Below are 20,325 nucleotides of genomic sequence, written 5' to 3' on the forward strand. Positions count from 1 at the left end.
GTAATTGGTCAAAACAACAAAAAGGGATCAAAGAGATGAGGGTGACGATTGCCAAAATCACTACAGGAAACCAAAACTAAATGCCAAGCCTAACTCATACTGTTCGATTCCTACTTCAGCACCAAATCAACCAAAATGTACAGAGGGATAGCCTCACAGGGCAGTTGAGTAGCCACTACACAAGTAACGAATATGTGTAATCAAAGAGAAGCTACCCTGTCACACAATTACTGAGCATAGATTATGCTGGAAAAAAACTAATAATTATTACAGAAATTCTTAAATAAATGTAGTATCAAAACAGACGTATGGGGATTTTTATCACATGGTCACCATGACACTTTATCTACAGAGAACTCAGAGGAGTCATTTGTGGAGGCAACACAAATGGTTAAGTTCTCAGGTTTTTAAACATATACACCTAGGACAAAATGTCTGTTAATGGAGAATTAATTAAATGACGCATGGCATAACCACATAAAAAAAGTAAGCAACCAATAAGAAGAGAAAAAAAAGTAAGCACCAAAAAACCTGTATAGTGTGATCTCAATTTCATTAAAAAAATGAAAGAATAAAATTATGTGTAAATACTTTTGTAGCCAAGATATATTAAGCTTTTTATCTCTGGGGGCCAAGATTTTAGCAGGAAAGTCAAAAAATAAGTAAACACTAACAGTACTTTAATTTACTGGTAAAAGGCATTATAAAAACAAAACAGGTTAATGAGAAAAAGAATGACTGGAGGAAGCAAAACGATAAGGCAAGGAAGACACTGCTAAGGAAGTGAGCTTTGGGCCCCGAGACCTGAATGCCAGAAAGGAACCAGTTACATGCAGATCTGGGAAGATGTCTGAAGCAGAAGAGGAGCAAGTGCAAAGGCCCTGAGGTGAGGATGAGCTGACTGTTCACTAAGCAGAAAGAAGATCTACCTGGTGGAATGTGGAGCAGTAGAGCAGCACCATGGGACAGAGTGGTAGTTGACAAGTGGGGGCAGGGATCAGATCTTGGGGATATTGTGGGGCACGGTGGGGATTTATATCTGATTATAAAAGCCACAGAAGTAACTGTTGCCTTTCAAGCTATAGGATGACATGATTTGATTTATAGTTTTACAAGTTTACCTTGGCAACTATTTGGAGAAGACTGAAATAGGCGGGAATGGAAGTGAGGAGAACAATTTGGAGACTGCAGTCATTCAAAGAAATAGCAGCAGCTTGGGCATATGTGATAATGGCAGAGATGGAGAGACACAGATTTGACCAGTAGAACCACTAAGATTTACACTTACATTGAATACGGGGAAGGAAGACATCCACTACTATGGTTTGGGGTTGGAACCAAGGGCAGAAGCATGTGTATGGTTCACAGACAGGAGAGTGAGGGATAAAGCTCCCTGAAGCATCCTGGAGCCACGTCTTAAAGATTTAGTTCATAAAACAAAGAATTCACTCATATCTGGCCATAAACACCATGTTGAGTCATATAGGAAAAGTCACTGAAGAGAAGAAAAGTTGTCACACTGTTAAAATTTCCTTGGATAAGATATTAACCTTCACATCTATCTCTGCTTTATGTCAGCATCTTAGGCATGAAGAAAATCACAATGAAATAAAAACTACTGAAGTTTTTCTCCTCTAAGGCGGGGAAAAAAATCACCCACCACATATTTTCAGATGTGCGATCTCAGACATAAATACCTCAAACAGCATTTTAGGAAGGGGGAAGAGACAATTTTTCAACTCTTTTTCCTCTAATAAGCTGCCTTTCCATCCCACCAACAGACTACCCCGAAAAAAAGGAAACATTCTTAATTCCTGAGTAAATATATGGTTCCAATAAATTTATTAATTTCTCAGAACTAGAGCTCCTTTTTTTAAAAAATATTTGCTCTGGCACAAAAAAAAAAAAAAAAAAAAAAAGGCTGATAATATTAGTTTCCCTTTTGTGCAGTCATGTGTTAAAATGCAAAAACAAGTGTCCCCTTCACCAGACCCTAACTAATTAAAAGAACTGTGATCATTCTCAAAAGTAACAAAAGGGCTCACACTTTTATATAGACTTTTAATTTCATCTCAAAGTCATAAGAACCTTATGGGGACAGGAGCCATGCACCAATTCTTAATAAACAAGTTTGAAATGTACACTCGCAGCATGGGAAGCTAATTACAACACAGAGAAACCAACAGCATCTGTTTCGATTTTAAACTGAAGTCTGTGATCTGTAGGAGAGATATGATTAAAAATGATACAAGTGAAGATTCAACAAAAATATTTTTCAGTCACCTTCTCTTAGCACTTATAAGCTTACGTTCATACTTTATGTGCCCCAGAAGGTTCTGTCTTTCCAAATTTTCTGGAAAAAACACACATACACAAGCCCATGTGATACATGATGCATATTTTAGCAGAACCTTCTATACTCATAAACTCTGATGAGTAGATTTTATGTTTCCAATATATCCGTTTTATTCACTTTCCAACTTTAGTCACACTACATCTTCCTCTTTCAGGTTATTATTTTAAAAAGAAATACATGCAAGAATTCACATTAGCACAAGTGGAAAGGCTTACTATGTTATTTAGGGGTTAGGGAAATTTTTATCTCAAGGACTGTGTTTCACAGTCAGCTATTCTCATTTCTATTCACCAGTTTCCTTCAATACAAAATTAATTCTGACAGGATTCAAACCTCTGTGCCCCAACTTTACCATCTCCTAACACTTAAAAATAATACATAAGCCTTGGTGGAACTCTAGCTAGTCTTGAGTGTGATGGCTTCTTCTATTATGGGGTTTTATGAGCATGAATGCAGATGGATTCAGATACGGCAATTGGCCTCTTAACAATACATAGAATAATCTTGTACCTGTTAGAAGAGTTTCGGGACTCCTAAAAAATTTTGGTTAGAATTATTGCCTGTTAAAGTTTGAAGAGACCATAATCTAGCCCACAGAAAATACACATGAGAAAACCATGTCCTGGAAGGCTCCAGAGATTACTCAAGGTCTTACACTGCTTACACTGCTATTTGAACGATTTCAGGAAATGTACATGCAATCACATACAGCTTGCCTGATTAGAAACGTTTCCTATCATCTCACCGATTTCTTTAACTCAGCTACATTCTAAAAACTCTGATTCTAATCAGAGAATTGCAAAAGCAAATCATGAGAAACCTATGACTAAAATGAATAAAAAGCTGTAAACATCAAATGTTGGCAAGGACTTTGAGCAGCAAAATCTCTGATACGCTGGCTGTACTCATATCTGGTACAACCACTTTAGGACACTGCTTAGCTGTTATCCACAAAAGCTGAACATACACATATCCTATCAGCCAGTAACCCAATTCCTTCACATACATGCACCAAAAGAACATATAACAATGTTCAGGGAAGCACTGTTCATCCTAGCAAAAAATAAAAACAAAATTAAAAAACGGAAACACTACAAACAGTAGAAAGAATAAATAAAGTGTGGTATGTTTAAATGTGGAATACTATACAGTAATGAAAACAAATGACCTGCAGCTACATGGATGAATTCCACAAACATAATGAAAGAAGCCCAACAAAAAATAATTCTACTTGATTATTCATTCTATTAGACTAAGAAAAGGAAAATTAGTCAATGATGCTAACAGTCAGGACACTGGTTATCTCTGAAGGGCATGGAGGGGTGTAAGCACAAGAAGGGTTTTAGGGGGCTAAATAATGTCCTATTTCTTGACATTTGTGGTAGTATGATAGAGAATTCATTGGGCTATACAAAAATAATTTGTCTAGTACTCAATGTATACATTATACTTCCATTTTTTAAAAGTCTGAAAAAACAAGCCCGTGTTTACTTATGTGATGTATTTTGATATATTGATTCTGCTGCTTTTAAAAACCGGAGTTTCTCTGTGTGTTCTTAAGATATTTTTCTACATTGTTTGTGTTTGGGGAAGGATGAATGGCCCCCATGAAAACGCCTACTCTGGGTTTACCTATATGATAGGTACCTTATACCTATATGACGACCGAGCCTATCATACAGGTAAACCCACAAAGGCTTGCTTATCCTTATACTATACATCACAGCTAGGAATATGTCTGACAGAAAATATGGAGAAATGATAGAAGGTAAATGGGCATAGATGTTGCTAATAAAAATGTCACTTTTGAACATCTCAATCCAGAGTTTGAAAACTAAATCTAAGCATTTCTAAGAGGCATGATGATCTTCTAGACCTGTGATAACAAACAGTTTTGTTTGCCTGCCAACTCCAGTCTACTTGGAATGGTTGCCTGGAGCGTCGGGTTGAAAAAGACTGGATGGCATGCTAGGCCAGCAACAGAGAAGACTGTCTATGCCATGGGCAAAAGACGGAGAGTGGGTGGTACGAGGGCCTTGCTGGCTGTTATGGAGTCAACACTTTCTCTCATAGGACAAAAATATTTTCTGAATCATTTTAAACTGTCTACAGAACCTGTAATAAAGTCATAGTTTGTTATAACTATTTAACAGTTTTATTATTTTAATACAATTACATTTCTAATCTATTTTACATGTAAACATTTATAATATTCAAACATTTTATGCTTAATATAAATTCTATCTTTATAATATAGTTTAACTGCTTTACTAGTGAAACAAATTCAAAAGACTACAGATGATCTTTAACAAAAAATGGTTTAAAATATTCTTGACTGCCATGTTCTTTTTTTTTTTTGGTATAAACTAAACATATAACTTAATATTTTATAAGTGTTTATTTATTTCATCAAAACTAATGTGAAAATAAACTTTCCCACCACAACACTCAAGAAGACTTTAGCTTTAGTTTAACAGATGCTGCTCATATTCTAATTACAGGTTACCTTACAGCATCTCCTCTTTAGGTTTCTTTTGTAAAATCAGATAATTGTACTGACACAATTTCAAAAGTTGCAAATGTAGTGTGAAGAGAACCTAAATGCGGTGCAAAGTATCATTTTATTCAGTCGCACCCAGTATTATTAGCATTACCAAATGGGGAAAAAACTGAACTGAAATTTCACACTTCTGCCTTTCACTTCCACGTGATTTCTGCATAGCCCTTATCAGTACACATTCTTGCCAGTAGTTAGATTTTTAACAATATTTTATCTAATCTAAATTCCCCTTCATTTAGACATTGAATCTCAAAATTAGAGAAAGTACAGTGATGACTGGTTTCACTAAATTCATTACCCCAAATCCTAAATGTATACTCAACACATATGCTAAACCCCCTTCTTTCCCTCCCATTCTCTATCTGATGACCTTGTTTCCCATTTCATTTAAGAACAGACCACTCAAACAGGAAATCTATGTTTGCCCACCACGTTTCCATCTGTTCCACACGTAGCCTCGCCTCTATACAGTGGATGAAATGTGAACCACTTTCTAGTGGTCCATTCCCATGCCCTCTCACTTTCAAAACATTTCCTTTGCAATTATACTCTTACGAGAATTTCTCTGTTGCAGTGTAAAACGGAACCCTTTCTTTGATCCTCTTCCTACTTTCACGGCAGAGTCTGCTAGTTGCCTACTAAATATTGATTCTCTCACCCTTCTTTCTCAAATAGAATAATCCCCAATTTTAGTGAGCACACTGAAATCCTGCTAAGATGTTTTCAGCCTCTCTGGCAGCTAGGTATAGCCACATGATCAATTACATAAGCAGAGGTGAGGAGGAAATCTGGAAAGTCTCTTTAAAATGGAAGGAGTGGGTGCTTCTCCTTCCCTTCCTCCATCTACACTTGCAATATGGCTATGAGAACATTATTTTCAAAGTCACCAGTTTACCAAATCCAATTATCTGCTTTTATCTTAGTCTCCCAGTGGCGTTAGAGACAGATAATGCCTCATTCATTCTTGAAACATTCTTTGTTTAATTTCTAGAAATCTACCACATCTTGATTTTTATCTTACCTCACAGGTCACTCCTTAGATTCTTTATGCTACTTTCCTGATTTCAACATTTTTTAATGTTCCAGGCCTCTTCTCTTTGCTCACTCTTACGTGATTACTTTACACCCACGGTTTTAAATACCATTTATACTCTGACGACACTCTGACTTCCAAATTCCTGTATCTAAAGTAGATGTTTGATATCTCCACTTAGATATCTAAATGATATCTCAAAATATACTTAGTCAAAACAAAACTCTCCCCTACTTGTCCTGAACTGTAGTCCCTCCCATCTCAGTACACACTTGCCACCAACTAGTTGGTTGCTCAATGCAAAAACTATGGAGTCATCTTTAACTCCTTCCTTTCTCTACCATCCCTACCCACATGCATCGGCAAGTCCCGCTGGCTCTACCTCCAAAATACACTCATTGCTTCTCTCCATCCCCACTGCCATCACCCTGGTGCGAGCCAGCATCTCTCTCCCCAGACCTCTGTGATGACCAGCATACCTCCCTGCTATTCTCCCAATGTCTATTTTTTAAGCAGCAGCCAAAGTAATTTTTTCACAATGTAGATCTGATTATGTTGCTCCCCTGCTTAAATGCCTCCAGTGATTTCCACTGCCTCTTAAAATGAAATCTAAACTCCCTGAATGACCTGCAAGGCCCCAGCTGACCTACCAGACTCCTCTGGTTTCATCTCCTGGCACTCTTACCCCAGATGCTGTGCTTCAGCCATGCTGGCTTTTTCCCTTTTCCTTATTTTCTGAGTATTTCAAGCCCAGGTCTGCTTTCGAATTTTTAATACTAGTTATTCCTTCGGTCTGAAACGCCCTTTCTCTGAATCTTCTCACTACCAGTCTCTCTTCATCCTCAAAGACCATCTAAAGTCAAGGCAGCTTCCCCGGTCACTTGCTCTCACCTCACTTTCACTGTACTTTCTTTACAGAAAATTAAGTTGCTCATTATTTCTCCTTACTACACGTGTAAACTACAATGAGAACAGGAACTTATAGATTGTTTACTGCTACATTCCTACAGTTTGGAACAGTATCTAGCAAGTACTATGTGCCCCCAAACTTATTTGTGGAATGAATCCCAACAGAGTATCAAAATTAAAACCCTCTTAGTCTGAACCATTATTCCTATGTTTAAAATTCTTATTAACAAATCTGGGAAATATCTGACCATCCTTTTTCTGGTCATTGATAAGGAATCTCATTCTTCCTGAGGGAGGCAATTCTCCCTTAACAACTTGGATTATTCAAAAGCGCTTCCTCCTTCTCGAGTTGAAATCTGACTACCTGTAGCTTCTGTACATTTGTGGAGGCTCCTACGTTCACGCAGAACATATGGCTTCTGTTTCACACATGACAGTGATTCAAATATCTGGAGATGGTAACTGTACCTTCACCTGTATGAATAGTCCCAGTCTTCTTAACAGCTCTTCACATAGACTGTGGAGTATCATCGCCAGCCCTTCACATGTTCCAACTGCCCCAAATGTACTCACACACTTAGCTACCAACTGTGCCATAAATATTCAACTCTGGCCCAATTTGTCACTTCTCATCCACTGAATCAACTGATCTCTTTCTTAGGTAACATGGCCTGATTTAAGTCAATGCTTTTCTCCTTCCAGTTCATGTTCACACACAATCTTCAATCCATGTATCTTTCATACTACCTACTGCTTGCTACTTCTACAATCTCGGTACAGGACAGTCATTCCTCATCCTCAATTCCTGACACTGTTTAGCTTTCCCAACACAGGATGCTTATTCTATTCTTTGGAGGAAGGCCTCTTGGCCTCCTTTCTTGCATAAAGGTCCTAATTTTCCACATATGTAATTAGAATTATAAACTTCCTTAATTTTTGCACAGGTAGCCATATACACTTGGGGCAGATCAGTGCTATTTCTAACCAGCAGCAAGGGAGCCATTAAAAAAAGAAAGAAAAGAAAAGAAAAGATAAGAAAAGAGGCTCTTCTGTGGCCACCATCAGCACAGATCTGATGCCAGAGGAGCAAAGCAGAGCCAATGCTGGTGGCCTGTGACAAACTGCAGCAGTTCTCAATGTACCATTCCTATATTCCCTGCTGTGGACAACATGGTGCCTGGCACTGTGCACTTCCTTGTTCTTCCAGGAATAGGTAAAAAACCCAGAAATCACCCAAATCAGAATAAGGGTTATTTTCTACCATTGTACACAGCAGCACCTTTTTAGAGTCTAGTTTTATTCTCTTTGCTCCTAAAACACACTGGCATCTCATTTAAATCATTCAGGTAGAGGAACAGCTGTTGGGGAGTTAATGATTAGGTAAAGAAACACAGTATGGTCATTTGAAAACATTATTTCTGACATGTGTTAACATTCTGTAAAAAAGAATAGCCTTGTAAGGAAGTAGGCTGAAGAATAAAACTGTATTAACATACTCTGAAGGATGAAAGAGTTCAGGTAATGCCCCGAGGGCCAAACACTGAGAGCAAGATGACTTGAATTACCCAAGGTATCTGATTAGCCATAATTTAGAAACAAAAAACAAAGTTAACGAAAAAAAAAAAACTTATCTGCTCAAATCTGCTATAATGATTTTTTTTTAATACATATCCTGACGATGAATCGTTCTGAATGAAGTGTCACACTGCATCAGTCTACTGGTATTCTATCTCTGACAAGTATAGCAAAGAATAATTTGTGGGGAATGCAGGTCTGATTTTCTATAATTTCTTCCTCAATAGACTAAAACTCCCCCTCTTTAGTTCTTCTTGCTCCTTAATAAGGTACCACATACTTGCCCATCGTAAGATTAACCTAACCCATATCCAGTTAGATTTTACTTTTAATAAGCTTTATGTTCCTTAAGCCCTTGGTAGTGCTATCTGGTTCCAAACCTACGAGACTGAGTCATCAGGTCTCATCATCTCATCTAGAACTAGATAGCTTTAAAGTAGATATAAGAATCCATTATCCTTTTAAATCTTTATTTCATTTAATGAAATAATGTATTATATGCCTGGCCCTGACTTCCTATGGAAAAATGCAGTAAGTGTTATCTCAAATATAATTCTCTTGTATTCATTCTAAACAGTGTGAGCCCTTTAAAACCTGTTGTTAGAGGAATGTTCCTCCCTCTGTCAGAGTTGTCCTTTTATGAACCTCCACCAAGTTCAGTTAAGAGTGGATACAAACAGTGAAGTCCATTTAAAACTCAACTCACAACATTGTGTGATCTTCTGGATGTTGGAAGAGATCCTCTGGGCCAGTTGGGCGGGGTCACCACCAACTCCTGGAGTGTAAGACATGGCTGATGCACTTATTCGCTAATTTCATCAGATGTTGGTAGGCTGTGCAGTTTTCTAAGCAGTCACCTAAATAATATAAAAGGCACACAATTACATTTTTAAAGTTACTGGCTTACATTTTCCAAATTAACAAACTGTAAGGTTACAAGGACAAACTTGATTAATCTAATAGAGTTGAAATCTGGCAAAGTGACACATCAAATAGCAAAACTCTCATGTCTATTAAAAAAAACTGGACTTCAAAGGACAGAGTCATGTTAAACACATCAAACAATTAAAATAAGGTTCAAATTGCATATTCCCTTTGAAAACGTCTTTGATCTCTTAAAGAAAAAAATTACTAAATCCCTTTCCTGTATATAATTTTAGTTGTTTACATATTTTTTCCTTAACTAAACTCCAAACAATTATAAGGCAGGGCCCATATGCTGTTTATCTTTCTCCAATATTAAAAACAACTCTTAGCACAAACAGGCATTTAAATATTGATTAAATGGAACACAGACTCCAGGCTATCCCCAGAAATTTCACTGTATTAGGTTGGTGCAAAAGTAATCACGGTTTTTACCATTACTTTTAATCGTGGTTTTTGCCATTAAAAGTAACGGTAAAAATGGCGATAACATTTGCACCAACCTCAATATCTAATTTAACAAACACACAGGACCTGCTCAGGAATGTATGGGTAATAGGGCTCTAATTTTAATGGAAAAGGTTAAATTTGAAATAGCAGAGCCAACTACTGAGAAGCAAATGTCATATAAAATGTTTATCAAACCTTCCTGACAGAGGAAGGAGAACGAATGACTCTCCCCTTTCAGCAGCCAGCATCTCAGAATGGAAGAGACACTGAGATACTGCCACAGGAGGCAGGTGAGATGACATTCTCTGCCTCTTCAATCCACACCACTCCAATCAGGGTTTGGAAAGAAGGTTGAAAAGGAATGTCCCTGCGTACTGAACTGTGCACAGCAAAGAATTTCAACTACTGCCACTCCATCTTTTCCATGAATATGCACTGGAATACCGCAAAGTTGTTGGTGGTCAATTTGTAAGCCAGCTCTCTACTAAGAGCCCGCTACATGCCCAGCATTAAACTAAGCATGTGGGGGTGCAAACAAAACAAAACAAAACAAAACACACTGACACAGTATCTGCTTAAATCAAGTTTGTCATTTAGGAGGAAGGATAAAGCTAATAATGCAAACCAACAAAAAAAACCCACAAATCCATAAAAGATCACGTGCTAGGCTAAAATGAGAAGGGCTACAAAAAGAATGACCATCACCCTTGTCTAGAAAGAATTTATGAAATAGAAACATAAGATCTGGATGCTTGGTTATGACCAGTATGCAGAACAACAAAGGCAACGACACGAAGGCTGGGGTGGAGAGACCCAGAGCACATGGAAAGGCCACACGCAGTATGGTATTTACTAAAGGAAGGGAAGGTTCCTGGTCAACCCTGGATCAGACGATTCACAGCTGGGACAAAGGGGAAACAACAGAAAGGGAAAGAGAGGAATGGCCTAACATTTCTCACACATTTGCGACATGAAAAGTATTTCACATAGACTAATTTAATTTTCACAACCTCCTCCTCCTCCTTAAATTAAGTGGCATATTCTTGTTTTAATGATGAGCAAACAGCAGGCTTATTATGATTAAGTAATGGCAACCCAACCCACCCACAGGTGGAGGTGGGATTCAGTCCCAGGATTCTGATGCCAAGGCTATCCATGCTTGCTACCACATAGAACTAAGGCCACAGAAGATTTCTGGGAGAGAAGCCACAGTGAAATGTGTCTTTGCTCTAAGAAACAGTGTTGGCAGGAAGTACAACAGCTGTACTGTTGAGACCGTTAGAACAGTACTGGTTCCATGCCTGGAACTCTGGTGCACTTTGAATGTGTCTGGCCACCCTGAGAGCCCTGGCTGCTTTTAGATATTCTCCAATTTCCCTCTCAGGTACAGTTGATCCATTCTGCGCTCTTTGGGTCGCACCAAATCCTAGAGATAGATCCAAAAGCAATTTCATAAAAGGATAAATTCAAACCTAAAGTCAGACAGCTGGACCACTACAGTAGGGAGACAGGAATAAACTTCCTTCCAGGTAGCCTTGGACTTGGGCCCAGGCAGAACAAGAGCAGACATGGGGATTCACTGACACCAACACCATCCGGGACATCCTTGAAACCATGCAATTTTAAATGCATCTCCAAGTCACTTAAAAAACAAATACAGGTTTTGAATAGCCAAAACAATTTTAAGCAAAAAGAACAAAGCTGGAGGCATCACATTACCTGACCTCAAATTATACTAAAAGGATATAGTAACTAAAACAGCACGATATTCATATAAAAACAGACAGATAGAACAATGGAATGGAATAGAGAAGTCAGAAGTCAAGTCACACATCTACAGTCAATTGATCTTTTTGGCAAAGTTGACATAAACATACACTGAGGAAAGGACACCCTTTTCAATACATGGTGCTGGGAAAATTGGATCGCCACATGCGGAAGAGTGAAACTGGACCCTTATCTGTCATCATATAAAAAAAAAAATCAACTCAAGATGGATTAAAGACTTAAAAGTAATACCTAAAACGATTAAAATACTAAAAGAAAATCTAGAGAAAACTCTTCTGGACATTGGTTTAGGCAAAGAATTTATGACTAAGACCTCAAAAGCACAGGCAACAAAACAAAAAATAGACAAATGAGATTTAATTAAACTAAAAAGCTTCCGCACAGCAAAATAAATAATAAACAGAATGAACAGACAACCTGCAGAATGGGGGAAAAATATCTGCAAACTATACATCCAATGAGATTAATATCCAGAATTTACAAGAAACTCAACAAAAAAAAAAAAAAAAAAAAAAACCCACAAATAACCCCATTAAAAAGGGGCCAAAGCCATGAATAGACATTTTTCAAAAGAAGACATACAAATGGCCAAGAAGCATATGAAAAATGCTTAACATCAATAAGCATCAGATAAATGCAAATTAAAACCACAATGAGACATCATCTCACAACAGTCAGAATGGCTATCAAAAAGTCATCCACAAACACATCTTGAGCAGAAAAAAAAGAAAAAAGAAAAAAAAAGTCAAACAAGTAGAGATGTTGGTAAGGATGCAGAGAAAAAGGAACACACTGTTGGTGAGAGTGTAAAGTAGTACAGCCTCTATAGAAAACAGCATGGCAAGTCATCAAAGAACTAAAAATAGAACTAATAGTTGATCCAGTAACCTCATTATTACCCAAAAAGAAAAAAAAAATTATACCAAAAAGGTATCTGCACTTGTATGCCTATTGTAGCATTATTCACAATAGTAAAGATTTGGAATCAACCTAAGTGCCCATCAGGTGTCTATTAACATTCCTGAAAGGATAAAGAAAATGTAGTGTATATAAATGCAACGGAATACTATTCAGCCTTAAAAAAGACTGATGTCTTTTGCAGCAACACAGATGGAACTGGAGGCCATTATCTTAAATGAAATGACTCAGAAAAAAGTCAAACGCTGCATGTTCTCACTTGTAAGCGGAAGCTAAATAATGTGTACACATGGACAGAGTGTGGAATAATAAGACCCTGGAGACTCAAAAGAATGGGAGCATGAGGGATGAGAAATTACTTAATGGGTACAATGTGCATTATTCAGGTGATGGTTACACTAAAAGCCCAGACTTCACCGCTATGCAATATTTCCACGTAACAAAACCGCATGTGCACCCCTTAAATTCATATAAATAAAGTGATTTTATTGAGATATGGCAATACAATACACCTACTTGAAGAACACAATCCAATGGTTTTTAATATACTCGCAACATTGTACAATCATTACTTTTAGAACATTTCTATTACTCTAAAAGGAAAGTTTGTCATCATTAGCAATCACTCTCCACTTCTCCCCAACCTCACTGGCCAAAGGCAACTCCTAATCTACTTTGTATCTTTATAGGTTTGCCTATTCTGGACATTTCATAGGAATGGAATCATACAATGTGTTCTTCGAGACTAGCTTCTTTCTCTTAACATGCTTCCAAGGTCCATCTGTGCTGTATCATATATCAGTACTTCATTCCTTGTTACTGCCAAACAATATTCCAAGGTATGGATAAAGACAATTTTCTCTTGGTTCAATGACATCTTCCTTTCTCCTTTCCCTCTATCAGGTAGATCTCTGGAAAAACTGGCTTACAAGCCAAAACAAACACATTGAGTGAAAAATTGTTCAGTTTGTTATTCCTGTACTCTCTGGGGACGCTCCTCCATACACATGGTTCCATTTTAATGATACCTGAATGAGTCACACATCCATGTATCCAGTTCATACCCTTGGCTTTCTCTCGTGTCTACATGTCTGTGAAGCTACAAGAACTCAGCCATTTCCTGTGCAGCACACAATGGAAGTAGCAACAAGAAACCTCTACTTTGGGCAAGACACTTTGCATTTGGGCCCATTGCCAGGATCAAAATGAGATAATGCACATCCAGAGACAATTGCTTTTCCACCCTACACAGAGGAAAGTTATGATCTGTTCTTGCAGCTACAGGACCAACATCAGCATAAGACCATCAGAAACTCACCTGTCTCAAAACCATGCAATCACACCTGAGGCCTACTCTCTCTCCCATAAACAGCTCTATCAAGTCAAGGATAGTATTCTACAGCATCTTCCTTACCCCCGAAACTCACACCAGTGAACTCCAAGTCTTCTCACTGTTTTCTTTCAAGGCCACCTTTTTTCCTCTCTGGAAAATCAACCACTTAGTCACAAACACAATCAATTTTCTTCATCACTTTCCTCAAGCTACTAAACGCAAGAAAGTTCCTGCTGGTGAGACAATTGGCAACTGGCTTCATTCACCCAAAGTGGTGCCACTTAGATTGACTGGAATCGTAAGTTTTGTTTTACTTTTTCTTTGTTTGGCTGTTGTTGCTGTCATTGTTGTTTGAGACAAGAGCACCCAGGCTGGAGTGCAGTGGTGTGATCACGACTCACTAAAGCCCTGACTTCCGGGCACAGGCAATCCTCCCATCTCAGCATCCCGAGTAGCTGGGACCACAGGCACCTGCCACCACATCCCACTAATTTTTTGATTTTTTTTATAGAGATGGGGGTCTCACTTTGATGCCCAGGCTGGTCTTGAACTCCTGGGCTCATGCGATCCTCTGGTCTCAGCCTCCCAAAGTGCTGTGATTACAGGTTTGAGCCACTGTATCTAGCCAGGTATCATGAGTGAAGAATGAAAAGCAATTTGCGAAAGATAGAAAGATATGTAAAATAAAACAAAGTTAACAATGGCCAACACTCATCTAGTACTCATATTTCCTAAACATTGTGCTTACGACTTTTAAATTTATTTTCTCAGTTAATTCTTACAAGCCTATGATGTGGGTATAATTACTAATGTGATTTTTTTACATGAAGAAATTGAGGCATAATGAGAATAAATAATCTGCTTAAGCAAAGGAGCTAAAATTTGAAAATAACCATAGAGCTGACATTTTTTAAACACTAAACCATACTGCTTCCTCGTACAACAAAATTAAGAGCAGATGAACTCACTCAGTTAGAAAAACCAAAAACCAAATTTGGGCTGGGTGCAGTGGCTCACGCCTGTAATCCCAGAACTTTGGAAGGCCGAGGCAGGCAGATCACAAGGTCAAGAGATCGAAACCATCCTGGCCAACATGGTGAAATCTCGTCTCTACTAAAAATACAAAAATTAACTGGGTATGGTGGCATGCACCTGTAGTGCCAGCTACTCAGGAGGCTGAGGCAGGAGAATCGCTTGAATCCAGGAGGCGGAGGTTGCAGTGAGCCGAGATCACACCACTGCACTCCAGCCTGGCAACAGAGTGAGACTCATCTCAAAAAAAGAAAGAAAAAAGAAAAACCAGATTTACCACTTTTCTGCAAGCCCCGTATGAAGTTTTGCTATTCCTCCACTCCTAAGATGAAGGAACATGCCTGGGATAACTACAGGAGTTGATCAAGGTAACAGAGAGGAACAGCTTACTCCTTTTCTCTATTATTATTCTAATACGTGGTATCCAAAAGGCAACAACAGGTGGCTCTTTTGATAATGAGACACACAAAGGAAAGGAACCAAATGGTTGTCTTTAAAATATACGTATACAAATACATGCAGAGACAGATATGATAGGTAACTACAAATTCATTAAAAGCTTATGATCTCTGCGTATAGGCTAAATGGGTGCTGATTCAGATGTCTGCTTTTCCACATCAGTCTCCATTACCTAGCCCAGAGCAGCTATGCACTAAAGTACTCTTGTTGAATACTTTTGAAAACCCACTCAGAATTCCTATTTCATTGCTCAGAATAATAATTATAGAATTCATTACCTAGACCTGCACTAATAGAGTAGCCACTAACTAAACGGGCTGTTAAAACTTAAATTATAGTGGTTACTAGAAGCAGGGAAGGATGGCGGGAGGGGGGATAGCCAAAGGTTGGTTAACTAACACTAAAATACAGCTAGGTAGGAGGAATGAAGTCTAGTGTTCTATACCCCTAAAACGTGACTATAATTAATTACAATTTATTGCATATTTTCAAATAGCTAGAAGAATGAATTGTGAATCCTCTTAACACAAAGAAATGTTAAATGTTTGAGGTAATGGATATGCTAATTATCCTGATTTGATCATTACACATTGTATACATCTACTGAGGTATCACATGTACCCCACAAATGTGTATAATCATTATCTGTCAATTAAAATAAAAGCAAAAAATATCTTATTATAAGCTGTTAACAAGGTAACTGCATTAAGAAACTACACTTTTACTCTACATTTCATTTTCTGATGTGACAATTTACACCGTTTTATATTGTATATCACTTAAATTACATTGTAGCTCTTGTTTTTAAAAAATTAAAAATTAAAATTAAGTTAAATGAAAAATTCAGTTCCTCGGTCATACTAGACACCTTTCAAACGTTCAAAAATTCTGTGTTCCTAGTGGCCAGCAGCTTGGACAGCTCATTCACAGACCACGTCCATCATCACAGAAAGAGCTATTGCACAGTGCCAATCTCCACATCTCAATAATCATCTTTCTATGAAGATACACAAACACCATAAAGAGAAAAACAGGAAGGGAGAATCAAAGTGCAACACTCAGATAAGCGTCTTCTCAAGACTGCTTCTAAAGAACACAAAAGAATGAACAAAGGGAACGTTAAAATGTAATCTTAAAGTGTCAAAGACTACTCCCAGTTAAAATCAGATACACTGTAGAATCCTTAAGATTTCCATTTAGCATATATCTCATGCTCTATAAATCTACTCTGGGCAAAGAAGGGGTCAATTTCACTTTCTTAATCATTAACATCAGCATAAACAACTGGACTTCTCTCTACCCTCTACCCCAAATAAGTTCTGACGGGTGGGGGGTGAGCATTTTTTTGCCTGTTTTGTGGATTGCACTATTCTCAGTGCCTGGCTACATCATAAGTGCTTAACAAATATTTGTAGAATGAATGAATGTACCCACTTCCTAAGAACACACACCCAGCGTGAGGGTAAATATTACCATTTCTAAAACATAAAATTCCAGTGCCTTCTTTCAGATCCCGAAGGTCGCAGGCTCCTTGCTGCCTTAGGCCTTTGCTGGGTGCCATTTCCTATTTCTAGAAGGCTCTTCTCATGATCTCCATGTGACTGGCTCCTTCTCCCCAGCAAGGCCTCATCACATGCTAGAGAAACCTTTGTGACCACTCTGATCTGAAAGTGAGAACTCACCACAGGCCACTCTTTGTCAATCTAACTTACTGCTTCACAATACTCAATAGTCTAATTAGTTACTGTTTATTATTGATCCCTACACCTCTGGAATACAAACCTTTATTATTGATCCCTATACCTCTGGAATACAAACAGGAGCTACTTCTGGAATATAAACAGGGGATAGATGACCTTGTCATTCTGTGTAATCTACAGTGCCTGGTGCATACTAAATGCTCAAGGAACTGTCTACATAAGTATCCTCTGCACAAACTACATTAACTGCATTCTTTGGCCTTAGATCTTCCATCACTGAACTCTTGTACTACTTGGTTTTAGTTCACAATATCAAGGATTATTTTTTTCAAACTTTCACACACGAAACTTGCAAATTAAATGGAATCACAGTAAACTTTACTCAGACTTACTGTGGATATTTTCTATAATTTACTTTTCAATCATCAGCACTTAAAGTTTGGGGTCATAATCAAAATGAGAATTGATTTTGTTATCAAGAGCAACATAAGTAACATATCCGAGGAAAAATGATGATGTTAATGACTTAATATGGTATCATATTAACCTCTGCAGACACTGTGAAGTTAAGAGCATAATTCTTAACTAGTCACAAGTCTGAGGCCAACTTCTCAAAGTGGCCTATAAGGCCTGGCCACATCACAAACACAGTTTAACACCATTATCAGCCTCTGCCCAGGTGTGCTCAGAGAACCTGCAGAAGAAACGCTCACTTCCAACATTATTAAATAGCACAGCATTTCATAATTACTTTCTTTTCTTCCAGATTCTGGGCAAGTTTTATATACTATATATAATTATAGTTAGAATACAACGATCTGAGGTAAACAAAAATTAACGTATATAGATAAGAGTCAAGCAAATGTGAGAAATTTGTGGGAAAAAAACACACAGCATTTGATCAGAAATGCAACTTTTTTTTCTTTGTCTGAATTTAAAGAAAGTAAGTAACTAAAAAACAAGGTGGAGGAAATACTAGAAATACTTTATGTATGTTTAAAGGTTTTTATGTAAATTAATTAAACGTGTATACTAAGAATGTCAAAGAAAGTATGTTAAGTCATCAAGCCAAATAAAACAAATACTACGAGCCACTGAATAAACAAACATACACGGTTTGTCTGCTACAGCCATACATTTTTCAGTTCCTCTATATTCGGGAAGTTTAAAGTGTGTTTTTCAATCCATGAGTTGAAAAGAGGAAGAGGTCATTTGGTCGTGTCTGGATTCCTGAGCTGGGCCCCAGCCGGGTCTGGCGCCGGCCACGCCGTGCGCCTCGGGAGCGCTGCCCATGGGACCGCGGCGGGTGCGTGGCTGGCCAGGCCCACCTAACCACAGCCGCGCACTCCAGGAATGCGGAACGCGCCGCGCCCCTGCACCCGGCCTGGGGGTATGGGGAGCCGCAGGCGCTCCGGGAGCCGGGGCAGTCCGGCCCTTCCTCACCTACCGAGTGCCTGCTGCAGAGCGCAGGGCGGCGGCCACCTGACCACGCGCACAAACAAGGAGGAGCGGCGCCGCAGGGGCACCGCGCCTCCCTGTCGCACGGCCAGGAAACCCCCCTCCCCAGGGTCCTCTTACCTGGACCTCGGTGGCTCCCTCCTACACCTCCGACCACCGTCACCCACCGACCCCCGAGCCTTCAGCTGCAATTCTCAGCTGATGGGCGGTGGCGTGGGGACGCCCAATGCGCATGCCCGCAGCACAATTCAAGGAAGAAGGCGGGGTTCACCCCTTTTCTATTGGCCCGCGGGGCTGAGTGACAGCGGCCCTCACCGCCCCTTCGGTTCCAAGCTAAGGAATGGGAGTATCAGCAAAATTGCAAGGGAGCTGTTCTTTGAAGCCTGACGTAGAGATGGTGAACGCCTCTTAGCCTGCGTGCAAAAAAGCAGAGGACAGAATGGAGGACAGTTGTCTTCTTTATCTGGTGAAGCCTTCTTGCACGCAGGTCTTCACCCCGCCCCTTTAGCTCCTGCCTATCTTGTTTGCTAACCTTTAACTGCAGTAGATCGCGTTCACAGCTCTATCGAAAAATGCAAAGGCGAATACACAATCCTAGCGGGAACAATGAAGGAATAAGTGAAGAGTCATCTCTGGGTCCTCACTTAGTAAACAAGTTTTCCTAGTACGTACAAGTCATTCGAAGCATTCCTGAAAAGCAGGGCGTAGTTTTCACAGGGTTTAAAACAAGCAGAGACTGTTCCAATGATAAATATGCAAATATAATATAATTGTTAGATGAAAAGCATCAATTGCTACAAATGAAAGAAAGCCCTCACCAAATTAATTAGAAGATAGATTGGCTTAGCCTTCGCCTATATTAAGGAAACACTATTTTCTAAAATGATTACCCGGATATGTGATATCAAAAGTCCAGATGCACTTAGGTGGAAAAAAGCAAAACCTAGTATAGAATTCTGGTTGAAACTCACCAACACTAACTGTGGAATGTTATCTGTTTAAGAGAGATGGACAGAGAAAGAATAACCCAGAAAAGGAGTAACCCACAAGATAGGAAATAAACCAGGAAAAGGCAAACTAGAGAATGAAGGGAAAAAAGAGGGAATGGTCCATCATGTCATCTGTCACAGAAAGTTCAAGTAAATAAAGAACTGAAAGTAGTGCATTGTACTTGAGAATTAGGAAGTGGCTGGTGAACGTAGGAAGAGACATTTCAGTCGTTGAAGGAACTCATGAAAGGATCTTACATCTGTGTGAGGTTTAGTGCACTTTCCAAATACCATTCATATTATCTTTGATAGACCTCTGGGCTCTGGGAGGGGAAGGTACAATGCACTACAGAAGAACCTGAGATTAACTGGCCTCTTCAAGTTGCCCTGATAGTTACTGACTATGCTGGGACCAAAACTTAGCTGTCTGAGCCCTCATTCTGGGCTTATTGCAATTTCTTGCTTTAAAATATGTTATGAATGGATTCCTTCCAGGTCTTTTGAAAACTTAAGAATAAGATTTCATCCTTTGGTATTTAAATGGAAAAAAATAAATATGTCTAGACAACCTTGCAAAATTTAGAAGTATTAGGATAAATGAATTACAAAGAGTTCCTGACACTTATAATATTTCATCTGTGAATCTGGCTGCTACCAAGTTAAATTCAGCCAGGTGTCTTGAACCTGGTAGGGCTTTAAAAGTCTCCTAATTTGATGAGTGATAATGTCACATCTCCTCAAATAAATCCTTTCCATGTGCAGAAGTTACCTGCGACTGAAGGTTTGTAATTTGGATTTTCAGAAATAGTAATTTGGAGATTTGAGCCTTCTTGGAGAGATT

The 20,325-nt window shown here is 38.8% G+C and overlaps 1 protein-coding gene across 1 annotated transcript in view; it reads right to left on the reverse strand.

Annotated features, from left to right (window-relative positions):
- STX7 (syntaxin 7) overlaps positions 1 to 18,719 on the reverse strand; it is a 54,898-nt gene extending 36,179 nt beyond the window's left edge. Inside the window, 2 exon segments of the mRNA NM_001257724.1 lie at positions 9,140 to 9,290; positions 18,616 to 18,719. Coding sequence (NP_001244653.1) covers positions 9,140 to 9,224 — 85 coding nt within the window. The 5' untranslated portion in view covers positions 9,225 to 9,290; positions 18,616 to 18,719.
- Positions 18,720 to 20,325: the final 1,606 nt, after the last annotated feature.

This window comes from Macaca mulatta, chromosome 4, assembly GCF_049350105.2.
Source record: "Macaca mulatta isolate MMU2019108-1 chromosome 4, T2T-MMU8v2.0, whole genome shotgun sequence".
Classification (NCBI taxonomy): domain Eukaryota; kingdom Metazoa; phylum Chordata; class Mammalia; order Primates; family Cercopithecidae; genus Macaca; species Macaca mulatta.